Genomic DNA, 16,088 nt, shown 5'->3' with positions numbered 1-16,088 from the left:
CCACATCATAACCCTGAAAGCTTTTACTTTCCCAAATACAAGGGTGGGTTTGTTTGGGGGTGTTTTTTTGGGTGGGGGCGGGGAGGAGCAGGGGGTTCTCCTCAGCTGTCCCATAGCTGACCAACATTCACTCTCAGCAGCCATGGACCCTTTAACTTCAGCATGCCACCTGACTGAGGGGCTGTTGCCCAGACAAACTCCCAACCCAGCCCAGTGAAAGGGCGAGAGCCTTAGAGAGCAGCGCTGGGGCTGGCTGACCTGAAAGTCCCTGCAGCCGCTCTTCAAGTTGTGCCAGTTCATCTTCTTTCGGCCTCTGGTGAGCGTGAGGAGACCCCTGGGTCGGTGCAGGCAGCGCGCCCTCTGTGGACGCCCCCGCCTCGCCCCTACTGGGGAGCATTCATTGCTGAGGCCGAACCTTGCAGGCAGGCGCGCGGCGTTCACTCCTCCCGCCTGCAGGCGGCGCTGGGAGAACCCGGAGCAGAGGAGATCAGGCCAGCGTGAGCCTAGAGCGGACGCCGCTGTAAGGGAAGGAGTTCCGCTTCCGGCGCCGCCATTTTGCCGTGAGACAGCAGCCGCGCACCGGCTCCCAACCCGCGGTAGGATGTTGTCGACAGCCGGCTACGCGGAGCCCAGGCCCGGGATGGGGCATCAGCTCGGCGCCCCCGTGCAGCACCGGTTCTCCCCCTACACCTTCAACGGAGGGTAAAGAGCCGGGCCCTCGCCGCTGGGACCCGCAGCCCCGCGATCTCGTCGCCCCCCCCAGCCCCCCCCCTGGGCGCTCGTGGCGCTGCGGGGCCCGGCGCTTTCACTTTCTGTTCTCGGTAGATCCCCGAGCCCGGCCCGCGCCCCCCGCTGTGTCCCCACCCCCCAAGCCGGCGAGCGCGGCGCCGGGCTCGGGGACCAGGGCGCGGAGGCCACGCCCGGGTCACAGCCACGGCTCCCGCTGCCCGCCCGTAGCCTGGCCGCGAACCACCCCGAAGGGGAATTCACAGAAACCCTGGTGCCTTCGGAGCCCCGCAGCAGCTTCCCCGCTCCGAGCTGCTCAGTGTGGGGTTTTGCCTCACCTCTTGCTCCTCTACACTGGAGGGACCCCCATTTGCCTGCAGAGAAGGGAGGCGAACAACGTGATGAAAAGACCCTCATGTAAAGAGGACCCGTGGCTGTAATGTCTCAGTGGCAGCGAGTAGCTTACTGTTTTCACTAGTAGTTGAGCACCTGCCCCGATCTCTAGGTGCCGCACACAATGCTAGGGCGTACGAATGCCGTCTGTGCAGCTGAATGTTGTTTGAAAGACTGGAGGAAAGGAGGTTTGGAAACTGCTTTTCTATATTGAAGCTGGGCCGTGCAGCAGCTTTCATGGCAGAGGGACGTTGAAAGGCAGGTTTTAGTCTGATGAAGAATCCCTGTGTTGCGTCCAGCTTTTAGAAGCACCGTTACGCTTAGAAGGGAGCATCCAACAAAAGGGTCTAATTTAAATCTAAAGCAAGGTGTAGTGATCTCCTGGCTTGTGTTTGTGATCTCATCCCCTTCTCTGAAACTGTAATGGCAAATTATCCTGGCAGATTTTTATCACTTTCTTTCTAGAACGTATGCATTTTAGACTCTGTTATCCTCAATATTCGTAAGGTAAACCACCTTTAATTGTTCAGAAAGCCCAATGGTAACATCATCCTATAAAAGTTGTAACTGCTGTGTTGAAAGCTACCTGGGGATAACTGTTACCAGTGGATTAGACATTTTATTAATACACTTTTCTGAGGTGACTGTGGGATCTGGGCACACAGATACACTAGTTTGTTGGTTCACAGAATTTTTCATAATGTTGGACCACTTCTAAAAAGAGATCATTGGGTGTCCCACCACCTACCCCAGTCTTCTGATTCTGTAACTTACTTGTGGCAACTATTGCAGTTGGTTATTTGAAAAAACTAGGATAGTATTAAGACAAGATGAAAATGAAACTCTCAAATGTGAAGGTATTTATTGGTGCTTAGTTGTGTCTTCCCATCATATATGTCTGAGCAGTTTTCACTTCCTTTGTGTAAGACTTTACCTTTATGAGGACTGATTCTCCACTCATCCTCAGCCCCTTTGCACAGGTCACAATAAAGTTTTTACCATCCTACCCGTGTATTACTCTTCTTCATGTTGTCTATAAATTTGATTGTGACTGAATTTACACAGATAACGCCCACTGCCACCCAAAGTATATAGACATGAAGCAGCCACTTATGGTGAATGTATGAATTTTTTTTTTAAAACCCTTCTGGAAATCTTGAGTACTGGACAGTATGACATCTAGCAGGAAGCATAACTGCTTAAAAACTAAAAAGCTCCATCATTGTGACCGAGCTTCTCAGATCAGTTTGAGAACCATGCAGTAGTTATATTTCCCTATCACCTAAGTGAGTGTTTGTTAGAAATCATGATTATGCATTAGTCTTTGTTTTCTTTAAGGACGGTGTTGGCAATTGCTGGAGAAGACTTTTCTATTGTTGCCTCAGACACGCGACTGAGTGAAGGTTATGCAATTCACAGCCGGGACAGTCCAAAATGCTATAAACTGTAAGTTTTAATCTTGTAGTATGGCATCTTGGGGAGATTGAATGACCAGCATTTTAATTTGCTGACCCAGAAAAAATATTCCAGTAAGACAGGAAGCAAATTTGTAAGGGTTTAATTTGGGCTCTCTTGTGATGCTATAAATGAGATCAAGTTTCTTAGTTTGTGTTTTGCTTCTTGAATTTCACTGAGACCTGATGGTTTTTGATTTCCTAAACACAAGGTAAGTATATCTACTTTTTTTGATGGGCACCCCTAAGAGTGCTCAGCTAATTGTAGCAGCATTTAGAGTTGCTGTTGTGAATAGCTTTGCCTGTTCCTGACACCCAGTAGGTACATCAGTAGTCCATTATTACAGTAGATCATGTGGCACTTCCAATAGCTCCCTAGCAGAGATCAGCAGTGAACCTGTCAGCAATTCCTTTTTCAATCTTCTTTCATGTTTCTCCTATACTTCCTTCAGTGCACGTGGATAGTGTCCCCTTTAAAAAGTTTCAGAGTAACAGCCGTGTTAGTCTGTATTCGCAAAAAGAAAAGGAGTACTTGTGGCACCTTAGAGACTAACCAATTTATTTGCGCATGAGCTTTCGTGAGCTACAGCTCACTTCATCGGATGCATACTGTGGAAACTGCAGAAGACATTATATACACAGAGACCATGAAACAATACCTCCTCCCACCCCACTGTCCTGCTGGTAATAGCTTATCTAAAGTGATCATCAAGTTGGGCCATTTCCAGCACAAATCCAGGTTTTCTCACCCTCCGCCCCCCCCCCCCCCCCACAAACTCACTCTCCTGCTGGTAATAGCCCATCCAAAGTGACAACTCTCTTCACAATGTGTATGATAATCAAGGTGGGCCATTTCCTGAATAAATCCAGGTTCTCTCACTCCCTCACCCCCCTCCAAAAACCACACACACAAACTCACTCTCCTGCTGGTAATAGCTTATCCAAAGTGACCACTCTCCCTACAATGTGCATGATAATCAAGGTGGGCCATTTCCAGCACAAATCCAGGTTTTCTCACCCCCCCACATGCACATTGTAGGGGGAGTGGTCACTTTGGATAAGCTATTACCAGCAGGAGAGTGAGTTTGTGTGTGTGGTTTTTGGAGGGGGGTGAGGAAGTGAGAGAACCTGGATTTATGCAGGAAATGGCCCACCTTGATTATCATACACATTGTGAAGAGAGTTGTCACTTTGGATGGGCTATTACCAGCAGGAGAGTGAGTTTGGGGGGGGGGAGGGTGAGAAAACCTGGATTTGTGCTGGAAATGGCCCAACTTGATGATCACTTTAGATAAGCTATTACCAGCAGGACAGTGGGGTGGGAGGAGGTATTGTTTCATGGTCTCTGTGTGTATATAATGTCTGCTGCAGTTTCCACAGTATGCATCCGATGAAGTGAGCTGTAGCTCACGAAAGCTCATGCTCAAATAAATTGGTTAGCCTCTAAGGTACCACAAGTCCTCCTTTTCTTTTTTTAAAAAGTTTATCATTACATGCTTTTAAATGTGGCAAATGCCTCACTCACACTCCCAACTGCCACCAGCTACAGATGCAAACCCTCTGTTGTCTTTGACTGTTCACATGAGTTCAAGTTTCTCCCAGCTAACTCCTTAGCATATCAGTAACTTCTTGGTAATGCCCAGTGGTGAGTTATCTTGGCACCATTTCAGTCTGCTGAAATGTGGTGGCTGCCTATCATTGATGTAGCCTTATAGTAAGAGAAAAAACTGTCACTTTAGGCTGTTAAAGTTAATAACAAATTTAACAGCTTTATATAAAATATATTGTCAATTTTTAGATGGCACAGTTTGTAAATAGTTAAGCTTGAAATGACTATCGACCCTCATTAATTTTTAAATAAAAGTTTAATATTTTGATGATTCGCATTTCTATAGCTCCTTCACTCTGATCACACTTTATAAAACGTTAATTAAATAGCCCTATAAGGTATGTAAATGCTGTTGTTCCAATCTTCGATTGGCAGTTTGAGGCACAGAGGTTAAATCACGTACCCGTGGTATTACAAAATTTAGCTGACAGGACTGGGAATAGAATCTGTTTCTCCTTTCTCACAGTCTTGCACTTAACCACTAGATAAGTGGTTCCCAAACTGGTATACAGAGCCATATTGATTTGCAAATCCCTTCCTAATAGTCTATAGAGAATTAGGTGATCATTGTTACCAGCTGATGCATTGCATTAAAAAATGCTAAGAATATGTTCAGTACTTTCCTAGTGTTGCTCATCAATGTAAGAAACTGGTGGAGTTGATGGTTCATGTTTTTAGTGCTTACTGAAATATCAAATTTTGCATTTTACAGAACAGATCAAACAGTCATTGGATGCAGTGGTTTTCATGGAGACTGCCTTACACTGACTAAAATTATCGAAGCAAGACTAAAGGTAGCTAGATGTTTGATATTTTTATGTATAAATGAAAGTAATAAAAACCTTATTAAAATATTAGAGAAGTGAGCAATAATTAGATCAGGTGAAGAAGCTGAAATAAAAATGTAACAAAGTAAAGTTGGCTGTTTTGTTTCAAACATTCCCCTGAAATATTTATACCCCAAACATTGTAGCACTGCTAGTGAAAGAACTAGAAAGTGAAAGTTACTTACGTGTATTTACTGAGTAAAATGCAAAGGCAATTAGAACACAAATTGTGAAGAGTAATATCAGTGGTTTTATGAAAACTTCTGTATGAAACCTAAATTTTGCGCTTAAACTACTTTAAGAAACCCAATGTGTACACCAGCATTTAATCATGATAATTTTTAGATTACTAATTGAATTTTCATATCATTAAATGTATTTGAATTATACTCCTGCTATGCACTCTTCTTCTTGGTGAGATGTAGTTTGAAATTTACTTGTTATAAAAATAGTGTCCACTTACTATTCTAATATTACTGTTTACCCCACCTTTGTGTGTGCTGCACCACAGATGTACAAGCATTCCAATAACAAGATCATGACTACTGGGGCTATTGCAGCAATGCTGTCGACAATCCTGTATTCTCGACGCTTCTTTCCTTACTACGTTTACAACATCATTGGTGGGCTTGATGAAGAAGGTAAAGACTTAGACTTTCTTGTGGAGAGCAAAGGGAGCGGTGGCTGATTTCTACAGGTGAAGGGCAATCATTTCAGCAGAAGCAGACTGGTGGTGCAGTTTGAAGAAGCTTGTATGCTTGCTTCTCTCACATGAAATGTTGCTCTTCACACACATTTGTTTGAGACTCTCAAAGCACTTTATAATAGCTTTGGTAAGTATTACATTCCCTTTAAGTAGGTAAACTAATGCATAGTTTATATGACCAATCTTATAGTTTTCACCAACATCTCGATATATTACTACTGTCAGTCTCTGAAGAGTCTGTATGAACTCCAAAATCTAAAGATGGCTAAATCCTATTTTTTCAAATGACTGAAATAACATCTTTGCTAAAAACACTACCTTTCTATCTTTTCATCTTTTAATTTTTTTAAAGGTGGATTGGAATACACTGCTTGTCTTTCAAGCTGTTTGGAAAAGAAACCATACAGAACACTGGAATGCCAGTGGCATGGGTTGCCAGTGTTCTGTTCACAGGACTTTGCCTGTATTGGGGGTCAAGCATATACATCTAGTTTAAAGATGAAATGTTTTACCAACTCCCATCTTAATGCTAACTTTACCTTCAGATCCTTTATTTTTATTGGTAGGCAGGGCTGTTCCAGCAGCATATTCCTTTTCTGAATGGCCTGTGAGATTAACAAATATACTGTTTTCAAATCAAAACTTTTGGAGATATGGATTATATAAAAGCTGTAGTTCAATAAAACTTGGAAAGTAACTATCACTTTTAGCACCTCAGAAGCATGTTCTTATCTCTGGCTTTTAAGCTTTTCCAATTATTTTGTTGAGCTCCAGCCAGAATACCATTAGGATCCTCTATTCTATCGCTTTGACGAAGAATCAGAGCTGGTCTTTATCCTCAAACCTCCAGTCACCTTTTCTTCAGAGGTCAAGTTATTAATCTTGTCTCAGGATGGCTTGGAAACTAGTATATGTAGTGTTTTTGAAGTAGATCTTGTATATCATTAAGAAAATATTTTTCTGGCATGTAGATTTAATATACATTTTTCTTTTCAAGGGAAGGGAGCAGTGTACAGCTTTGACCCAGTAGGTTCATACCAGAGAGATGCCTTCAAAGCTGGTGGTTCAGCAAGTGCCATGCTACAGCCCCTACTTGACAACCAGGTAAAGTAGTCTTGATTTTTGTGTCAAAAATATTTTACATCTTGGTAACCTTATGTGTCTCATTCTTTCCGAATAATTTTACCATGGCTCATGTGTAATAGGGCTGTAACATAGTTAGGCTGTGGAACGGTGGTTCTTTCCCTGCACCATTCTGTTAAGGGCAAACGTTAGTGAAAGTCTTGGACAATCTTTAGAAACTTGAATGTTCACACTTGTGCAAATTCTTAATGTTCTTAGAGTACTGCAAAGCAATGTGTAAACAGATTGTGCTCTACTGGATGATCTGGCATAATGCTGAGTGTGGTAGCTCTCAAGCAATGCTAGAATGGGAAGCCTCTGTATGAACTGGTTCAGTTTGAATGTTCATTGTGGTTTTTAATAAAACTACTCTATATATATTGAAGAGGAGAAAAACCATACTTGCCTTATCCGGAGCCCAATTTCCTGCTCTTTCTACTCAGTAGGTATAATAGAATTACTAGCACACCTCCCTTTATGCACCAGCTTTTGAGCAGTCTTACATCAGTTTAAATTGTTGAACCAAATCCCTTTGCAAGTGTTTGGTGTTCAGAAGAGATTGATCTATGTTTTAGAATTTCTGTTCACACTTAAGCCTAGCAATTCTGATGTCTGACTAAACTAATTTTAGTTTCTTTTTACTTGAATTTTTAAAAACCTGTGAAACAAAACGTAATCCAGTGTCACTTTCTTTCCTAGGTTGGCTTCAAGAATATGCAAAATGTGGAGCACGTACCTTTGTCCCTGGAAAAGGCTATGCAACTAGTTAAAGATGTCTTTATTTCTGCAGCTGAGAGAGATGTATACACTGGAGATGCACTTAAGATCTCCATTGTCACAAAAGATGGTATTAAGGAGGAGACACTTCAATTACGGAAAGACTAATTCAGAATACTTGTCAATTAAATCTGCATTATGTAATCTAATTTGTAACCAGTCTGATTTACTTGTTATGTGGTGATATTTGTCTTATTAAAAGAATTTAACAAAAGTTATCAAAATGTTGAATGTTTGCTATCTTCAGACATTACTGATGGAGTTTGAAAAGTGATGGTGTTTCCTGATTAAATTGGGGCAACCCATTCATTCACTGGTTGGGATATGGGTTTGTTTTGATAAATGGGAAAACCAGAAAGAATGCTGCATAGTAGATCAACCAGTGTGTGACTGACAGCACATAATAGATTGAATTACCCTTCAGTTTACAGCTGCCAGTTTTACTCTTTGTGAGCTAACTTTGCAGTTGTGTGTAAGAGTAGTAAGCGTACTACTCAGGATGAAGGAAAAAAAAATCAATCCACTTTCTTCCTCCTCTGTTCTATCATGACATTCTTTGTTGGATTGGTTTCAGTGTTCCCCTTCTTTGTAGCCCATATAACTTGCTCTTTCTCCAAAATCTGTGCTACTCTTCTAATTTATCTCTCCTGCTCATCCTCAACCATATAGGGCTTAGAAACCTTACCTGATAGCTAGGGGAGTAAACCTGTTAGCCAGAAGCCAGTTTTGAGTGAGAAGCCAGTTCCCCTTGGAAACAGAAGGGTGCAGGGATTCCTAACAGTGTTTTGCTTGAACCCTGCTCAGGGGCTCATCTTTCACATCTGTTGCCAACTAGTTAGTATTCAAATGTGAAGCCCACCAGTGACCACCACAATATCATGTGGCTGCTGTGTTGGGAATGTCTCTACAACCATACATATGTCCTAAACTCTATCTCATAAGTAGCTCCATTTGCCACCTACTGCTGCTCAGAGCTTTCCCAAGGAGCAACTGAGTTACCTGCTGAATAGCATCAGGGGAGCTGTTTAGTGTTCACTCTGCAGCAGCTTGGGAAACTCTGAGCATCAGTAGAGGCACTTCAACTGTCTGCAGAATTTGGAAGATGGCACTGTATTGTTTTACAATAAGTCCATGTTTGGAAGGTTCTCTTCACAGCTGCTAGGGCCTGGAAATGGAAACAAAAACTAGATTCTAAAGATGTTGATGGCACTAGCCTGGGAAAGAATCCTACTTTTCAGGAGTGAGTGGATTTTTCAAGATTTGTGTCTCTAGTCACAAAATCAGATATTTTAGTAGTGCTTTAAAGTAAATTGTTAATTTACTACGTGATTGGTATAATTTAGAATATTTCTATATAAACTAAAAAGCATAAATAAAAAATTACCATCTTCTCACTTAAAAAAAAGAAAAGGAGTACTTGTGGCACCTTAGAGACTAACAAATTTATTTGAACATAAGCTTTCGTGAGCTACAGCTCACGTCATCGGATGCATACAGTGGAAAATACAGTGGAGAGATTTATATACACAGAGAACATGAAACAATGGGTGTTACCATACACACTGTAACCAGAGTGATCAGGTAAGGTGAGCTATTACCAGCCGGGAGGGGGGCAGGGGGGACGACCTTTTGTAGTGATAATCTAGGTGGGCCATTTCCAGCATCTGACAATGTCGGGGGGGGGGGGGGGAAGAGGGGGGAGATAAACATGGAGAAATCGTTTTACTTTGTGTAATGACACATCCACTCCCAGTCTTTATTCAAGCCTAAGTTAATTGTATCCAGTTTGCAAATTAATTCCAATTCAGCAGTCTCTCCTTGGAGTCTGTTTTTGAAGTTTTTTTGTTGAATTGCTTCTTTAGGTCTGTGAATCGAGTGACCAAAGAGATTGAAGTGTTCTCCTTGTTAGGGTTAAGAACATTTTATAGCTAGATCAGCATCCATATATGTTTAAAATGATTATTCATTTCCAAACTCACCTATGGTAACCCAACCCAATGCTAATTTTAGTTAATAGGAATTTGTCAGTTGAGTTCTATGGATGTTGGTCTGGGTCCATAATAAATATTTATTATTGCATGCTATAATTACAAAAACATTTTAGCTGCAACTTTGGTTTCCAAATGTATTTTCAAAGAATACACAAGTGAGATATAGGTTTGATCAGCATTAGTCTTTCCAATCAAGTGGCTTCACTAGACCAGCAATTCTCAACAAGGGGTATGCAGAGGTTTTCCAAGGGGGGGTATATCAACTCATCTAGATATTTGCCTCATTTTACAACAGGCCACATAAAAACCACTAGCAAAGTCAGTACAAACTAAAATTTCATACAGACAAAATGAGAACGGAAACAGTTTTTCAGTAATAGTGTGCTGTGCCACCTTTGTATTTTTATGTCTGATTTTGTAAGCAAGTAGTTTGTGAGGTGAAACTTGTGGGGATGCAAGACCAATCAGACTCCTGAAAAGGGGTACAGTAGTCTGGAAAGGTTTAGAACCACTGCACGAGACAAACTCATCAATATTCCAGTATGCAGGAGTCAGTGTTCTTGTTTTCAATAAGTTTGAACATATAAATTGTGTTCCACCTCGTGAAACCTTACTGGGTTAAATGAGTGGAGGTGCCATGCTTGGTTCCTTGGACTAACTACAAACATTTAGTAAATAGAGTGTTTGAGTAGTATTGTGAAAGCTAGTGCAATGTAAAAAAAAATTGTTGTAAACATTTACCTACTTGGGAGCTCATGCTCCAGTTTTTCAGTCTTTTCAGAAAAGTATTTAAAATTGCAATAATTTTTACAGCAGAGAGTCTCATATTATAACCTCTCTTCTGTGGTCAATCCAGTATAGAGATTGAAACGAAGACTGCATCTGCATTTGGAGCTAGGGGTGAGATTTGCACCTTGCAGAGACATACGCTAGCTCAATAAGCGCAGGCAATGGTGGCCCAGGCTAGCTGCCCCAAGTACAGACCTGCTTGGACCCTGTGGGCACATGCTCAGGGTGGTTAGCCTGTGCTGCCACTTGCTGCTGGCCATGCTACTGTGGATACACCACCAATTTTAGTTCACTGTGCTAGCGTGTTTCTTAATGAGCTGGGAATCATACCCCTAGCTCCAAGTGTAGATGTAGGTTAAGGAAGGATTGTTGCATTCCTGACTCCATGAATCAGCAGTTCAAGACACAGATGTGGTCTCACTAATACTTTCAAGCAAGTGAAAGCCCCTAGGAATGACTACTGGGACAAAAACCTTTGCTGGAATTGTATGATTTGGTTTGAAGGCTGAGCAGTTCAATCTTCTGTCCTCCAGTGGAAGGTTGCATATTTAGTGGCAAAATATAACCTGGTGTACTATGCATGTTCTTAGATGCTTTCACAATCCATACATGCTTTACATCAACACATTCAGTGCAGTAGTTTAGCCTGAAGCATTTCATTTCAGGCAGAAATGTGTTTCTTCATTTACCTGCTGCTAGGTCTTAGGTAAACAATAGCAGACCTGAATTATATGAGTCAGCAAAGCAGTAATTTCAGACTAGCTTAATATGAAAACTTGTGCCTTTGCAAACACCTCTTCCAGCTTTTCCAGGCCATGGACTGTGCTTTTATGGAGATATGCGGAGACCAGTCTCACTTTTTTGCATATGTCTTGCCTCTAAATTAAAAATGGAGGTTTCTTGCCAAATGTAGCAGGACTGACTATTAGCTGTACTCTTCCCCCCCATGAAGTGAGACTAGCACTACTAGGATCAGATTGTCACATCACCCCAGCAGGGAGCAGTTCCACAATTCTTTTGGCTTTTTTTGTGAAGTACTAGACAGACAAATACAGGTGAATGACTGCAAAAAAAGAACGCATGGGTACTATATCACATTCCTACAGAAAGCTACATCCCATTAAGCTAGAGCCTGACTTTCCTTTCTCTGACGTGGCCATTTTTATACAAAATTAATGATTTTCAAGTGAGTGCCTTGAGTATTTAAGTTTTAATTAGTTTGTTTCTTCTCAGCCTTCATATCAGTGCTGTGACTGTTCCATGAACGGTAGACACCCACCCAAAGTAATAACACTAAAGCAATGACACTTCTCTGCTTCCTGCCCTCTCTAGCCCTTCTCATTTCCTCCCACTGCTGTGCTCTGTCCGATATACACAGTGCCAGCACATCTCTGCCCTTACAGAGAAAAACATCTCGGTTCTCCCAGTCTACCGCTGTGGATGTTGACTCACTCCTGTTCGTTGAAACTCATTTTATCCATTTCCATTATCAGCCTCCTCAAGTCACAGTCTGAATGTTGGGCTTGTCCCACAGCCACAATTGGTACACGGCCATGCTATATAGTTAAGTCTAGTGCAGGGGTCAGCAACCTATGGCACGGGTACCAAAGGTAGCACGTGAGCCAATTTTCAGTGGCACGCTGCTGCCGGTCTGGGGTTCCATCTGCCAGCCCCTTGCCAGCCGGGGTCCTGGCCGTTGGCCCTGCTCAGCCCGCTGCTGGCCTGGGGTACTGGCCACTGGCCCAGGGCTCTGCTCCTGGCCTTGGCCTGGTGCTCTGCAGCTGCCCCTAGCTTTGGCCCACTGGCCCCAGCCTGAGGCAGTGAGGGGTTCAGATAGGGGTGCAACTCAGCACCCCCACCTTAAAAATTGTTCCAGCGCCACTGGGATATTTTTAAGTCCTGATTTGCTGCTTATACCACGCCACATGGAACAGCACACAGCGTTTGACATGCACGCTGTCTGTAGCGATTTTTTTCCCCCACTGAGTTGAGGGGTTGTTAGCCGACGGCCAAGGATGTTTGGTGAGGTGCCAGCTATGCCCGTTTATACCATCCGTGACTTTAACCGCTAGGACGCACTGTCCCTTCGCGGCGGGCAGCCCGGGCTAGGCTGACGGATGCCCCAAGGTCCTAAACACCCGTGACTTTAACTGCTAGAGCTCAGAGCTCCTTCGCAGCGGGCAGTCAATACTGACTGACAGGTGCCCCAATGGCAGCACTAAGAGCCTCTCCACACCCGTGACTTTAACTGCTAGAGCTCAGAGCTCCTTCGCAGCGGGCAGCCAGGATTGACTGACAGGCGCCCCAAGAGTTTGCCCCGTGGAGGCGGCACAACTCAACGCTAGGCTCTTAGTACTCTCACCTAATGGCCAGGCTTTAGAGCCAAAACGGCTGAGGTTCTTTAATTGTGTTGGCTGCTTTACAGTAAACCAGAGAAAACAAGTCAGGCTTATGCACAAATGGTTACCAAAATTTATTAAGCTAGATTCTAATCATGTGGTTACAAAATTGCTAGTGCCTACTTATTTAAATGTAGAGATGTTACACACACAAACAAGTTACAAAACTGAAGCCACAATCCCAAAGAAAGAAAACAAAGTATAGAGCTCTATTTCAAAATATGTGTACACTAAAGATAGGAGATCAGGTGTGGGTGCTTCTTACCCTCCTTGCATCTCTCGATTCCAGCGGTGCCAAGCCAGGATCGGTCACTCAATTCCGCGGAAAGACGAATAAGGGACAAGGTGTAGGGACCCTCTTAGCTGCAGAAGCCTTGGGAGGCTGTCACTTATCTGACCAGCAGATAGATAGTGAAAAGCACTCAAAAAAATCATGGTGCTGTAGGTCCCCTACTTATACCTCTGTACTCCTTTATTCTCTTTCTCCTTTCTTATGCCAAATTGAGGCTGGTCTGTCTGGGTGACGCCAGCTTTCGCAAGAGTAGTTTACACTTGCAAGGGAGAGAAACAATAAGTGTTGACTACTGGACATTTCTTTTATCAGGGTAAATATTTTCCCAACTAGGATGTTGGTGTGTGTGCATCATGCTAGTTAGTAGGGGCTAAGAGCCATGTCTGTCACAGGGCCTCTGCCTGCTGTGAGCTTAATCGTTGTATCTGCTCCCAGAGGCACATTGTAGCAGCACACCTGTGCTTTCACAGCTTCAAAGGCTGTGCTGGAATATATGTTAAGTGCCCTGTTCCGGCTTCCTCCTGTGTTTCCAGCAATGCTGGTCTGAGGGGGGGGGGGGGGGGGGGCTGGCTGTCTGGCTACAGGGGTACATTTGACAAAATGTCAGCTCCTAAGAAAGCAAAGTTAGATGTCCATTCATTTCAGCCTTTTTGGACAGGCATTTGGATTTATTCAAAAGAAGAACCGTGCTCTTTGTGCTTTCTGTTGTGAGAGTGTTGTTTGTCGCACATCAAGTGTTCAACAACATTTTGAAACGAAGCACGAGAAAACCTTTGATGAGCAGACAAGACTGAATCGATCAAAAACGCAGTAGCAGGATATGAGAAGCAAAGCAGCGTTTTTAAATGCTTAAGTGTAAGTAAAAATCAAGCTACAGAAGGAAGTTACAAGACTGCACAGTGCACTGCAAAAAATGGAAAGCTGTCTACAGATGGGGAATTTAAAAGAAGTTTCTCAGCAGTTCGGAGATTTTGTTCAATGATTTGCCAAGTAAAGATATGATCGTATCCAGAATTAAAGAACTGCCTGTCTCTGCCAGAACAGTTGAGAGTGAGTGAAATGGTAGAAAACATTAACGAAAAGCAGACGACTGCATTAAAAGACACAGCAATGTTTAGCGTTGCAGTTGATGAGAGCGTGGATATAAACAACGTTCCACATTTGGCAGTTGCTGCAAGATATTGTGCTTCCAATGAAATCCAAGAGGAACTTTGTTACCAAAAACCCTCTGCATGGCACAACAAAGAGGGAAGATATAGTGGAAAGTTTTGTAAACCATTTTGAAGAACGAGGAGTTGACATCAGAAAAATATTTTGAGAGACAACAAATGGTGCTCCTGCCATGGTCGGAAAACAGAAAGGATTTGTAAAGTTACTTGAAGATCAAATTGGCCGCCCGATAGTCAAATTTCACTTTCATCCATCAAGAAAACCTGTGTGCTAAAATTTCTAATTCAGAGCTTAATAATGTGATGAATACAGTGGTGCAAATTGTGAATTTCCTTGTTGCTCAATCTGCTTTGACTCACAGCAAGTTTCAAGCACTGCTAGAAAAGATGGACAGTGCTTATAATGATATTCCACTTCACAGCAACATTCAGTGGCTATGTCATGGCAAGGTTTTGGCGTGTTTTGTAAATTGTGTTTTGATGCAATTAAGGCTTTTGTTGGAAAAAGCACAAAACTACTGTGACGGGTTGGATTACAGAACCCGCCTGGGAGCTGCCACCTGATGTGCCAAAACTACTTCTGCCCCTGCTTTCCTGCCTAGACAGCTTAGGACTTCAGTGCCCTGCCTGGTTTGAGCCAGACCCGCTAGCCTGCTGCAAACCCAGACCCAGGGCTGAACCACGTCCCCTAACAGCTGTAGGCTTAACTGAAAGCAGCTTACAGAAGTGTGCCTGTCTTTAACACTCAGATGCCCAACTCCCAATGGGGTCCAAACCCTAAATAAATCTGTTTTACCCTGTATAAAGCTTATACAAGGTAAACTCATAAATTGTTTGCCCTCTATAACACTGATAGAGAGATATGCACAGCTTTTTGCACCCCCAAGTATTAACACATACTCTGGGTTAATTAATAAGTAAAAAGTGATTTTATTAAATACAGAAAGTAGGATTTAAGTGGTTCCAAGTACAGACAGAACAAAGTGAATTACCAATCAAAACAAAATAAAACCCGCAAATCTATGCTAATACGGTAAGAAGCTGAATACAGATAAAATCTCACCCTTAGAGATGTTTCAATAAGTTTCTTTCACAGAGTGGATGCCTTCCTAGTCTGGACACAATCCTTTCCCCTGGTACAGCTCTTGTTCCAGCTCAGGTGGTAGCTAGGGGATTTCTCATGATGGCTCCCTCCTTGTTCTGTTCCACCCACTTATATACCTTTTGCATAAGGTGGGAATCCTTTGTCCCTCTGGGTTCCTACCCCTCCTTCACAGTGGAAAAACACCAGGTTAAAGATGGCTTCCAGTTCAGGTGACATGATCACATGTCCTGTGAGACTCCAAGCCTTCATTCCTCCCAGACTGACTCACAGGAAGGCCTGCCTGCAAACAGAGCCGTCCACAGTCAATTGTCCTGGTTGATGGGAACCATCAAGATTCCAAACCACCATTAATGGCCCAAACTTTGCATAACTACAATAGGCTCTCAGGGTTATTTCATATTTCTAGTTTCAGATACAAGAGTGATACATTTATACAAATAGGATGACCACACTCAGTAGATTATAAACTTTGTAATTATACCTTAGAAGAGACCTTTGCATGAAGCATATTCCAGTTACATTATATTCACACTCTATATATAGAGTACTTGTGGCACCTTAGAGACTAACACATTTATTTGAGCATAAGCTTTCGTGAGCTACAGCTCACTTCATCCGACGCCTGCAGTGGAAAATACAGTGGGGAGATTTTATATACACAGAAAACATGAAACAATGGGTGTTACCATACGCACTGTCACGAGAGTGATTAGGTAAGATGAGCTATTA

At 42.9% G+C, this 16,088-nt stretch overlaps 1 protein-coding gene across 1 annotated transcript; it reads left to right on the top strand.

Moving 5' to 3' along the window:
• Nucleotides 1-534: 534 nt before the first annotated feature.
• PSMB1 (proteasome 20S subunit beta 1) lies at nt 535-7,838 on the top strand. Its single transcript, XM_077813364.1, has 6 exons — nt 535-702; nt 2,458-2,565; nt 4,895-4,976; nt 5,521-5,650; nt 6,713-6,819; nt 7,537-7,838. Exons 1-6 carry the CDS (start codon nt 602-604, stop codon nt 7,720-7,722), a joined length of 714 nt encoding a protein of 237 aa, XP_077669490.1. The 5' UTR covers nt 535-601; the 3' UTR covers nt 7,723-7,838.
• The last annotated feature ends 8,250 nt before the right edge of the window (nt 7,839-16,088 follow it).

The sequence above is a fragment of the Eretmochelys imbricata genome, chromosome 3 (genome assembly GCF_965152235.1).
Source record: "Eretmochelys imbricata isolate rEreImb1 chromosome 3, rEreImb1.hap1, whole genome shotgun sequence".
Classification (NCBI taxonomy): Eukaryota; Metazoa; Chordata; order Testudines; family Cheloniidae; genus Eretmochelys; species Eretmochelys imbricata.
Note: the sequence above shows the minus strand (reverse complement) of the source record. Positions and strands in the feature narration are given on the sequence as shown.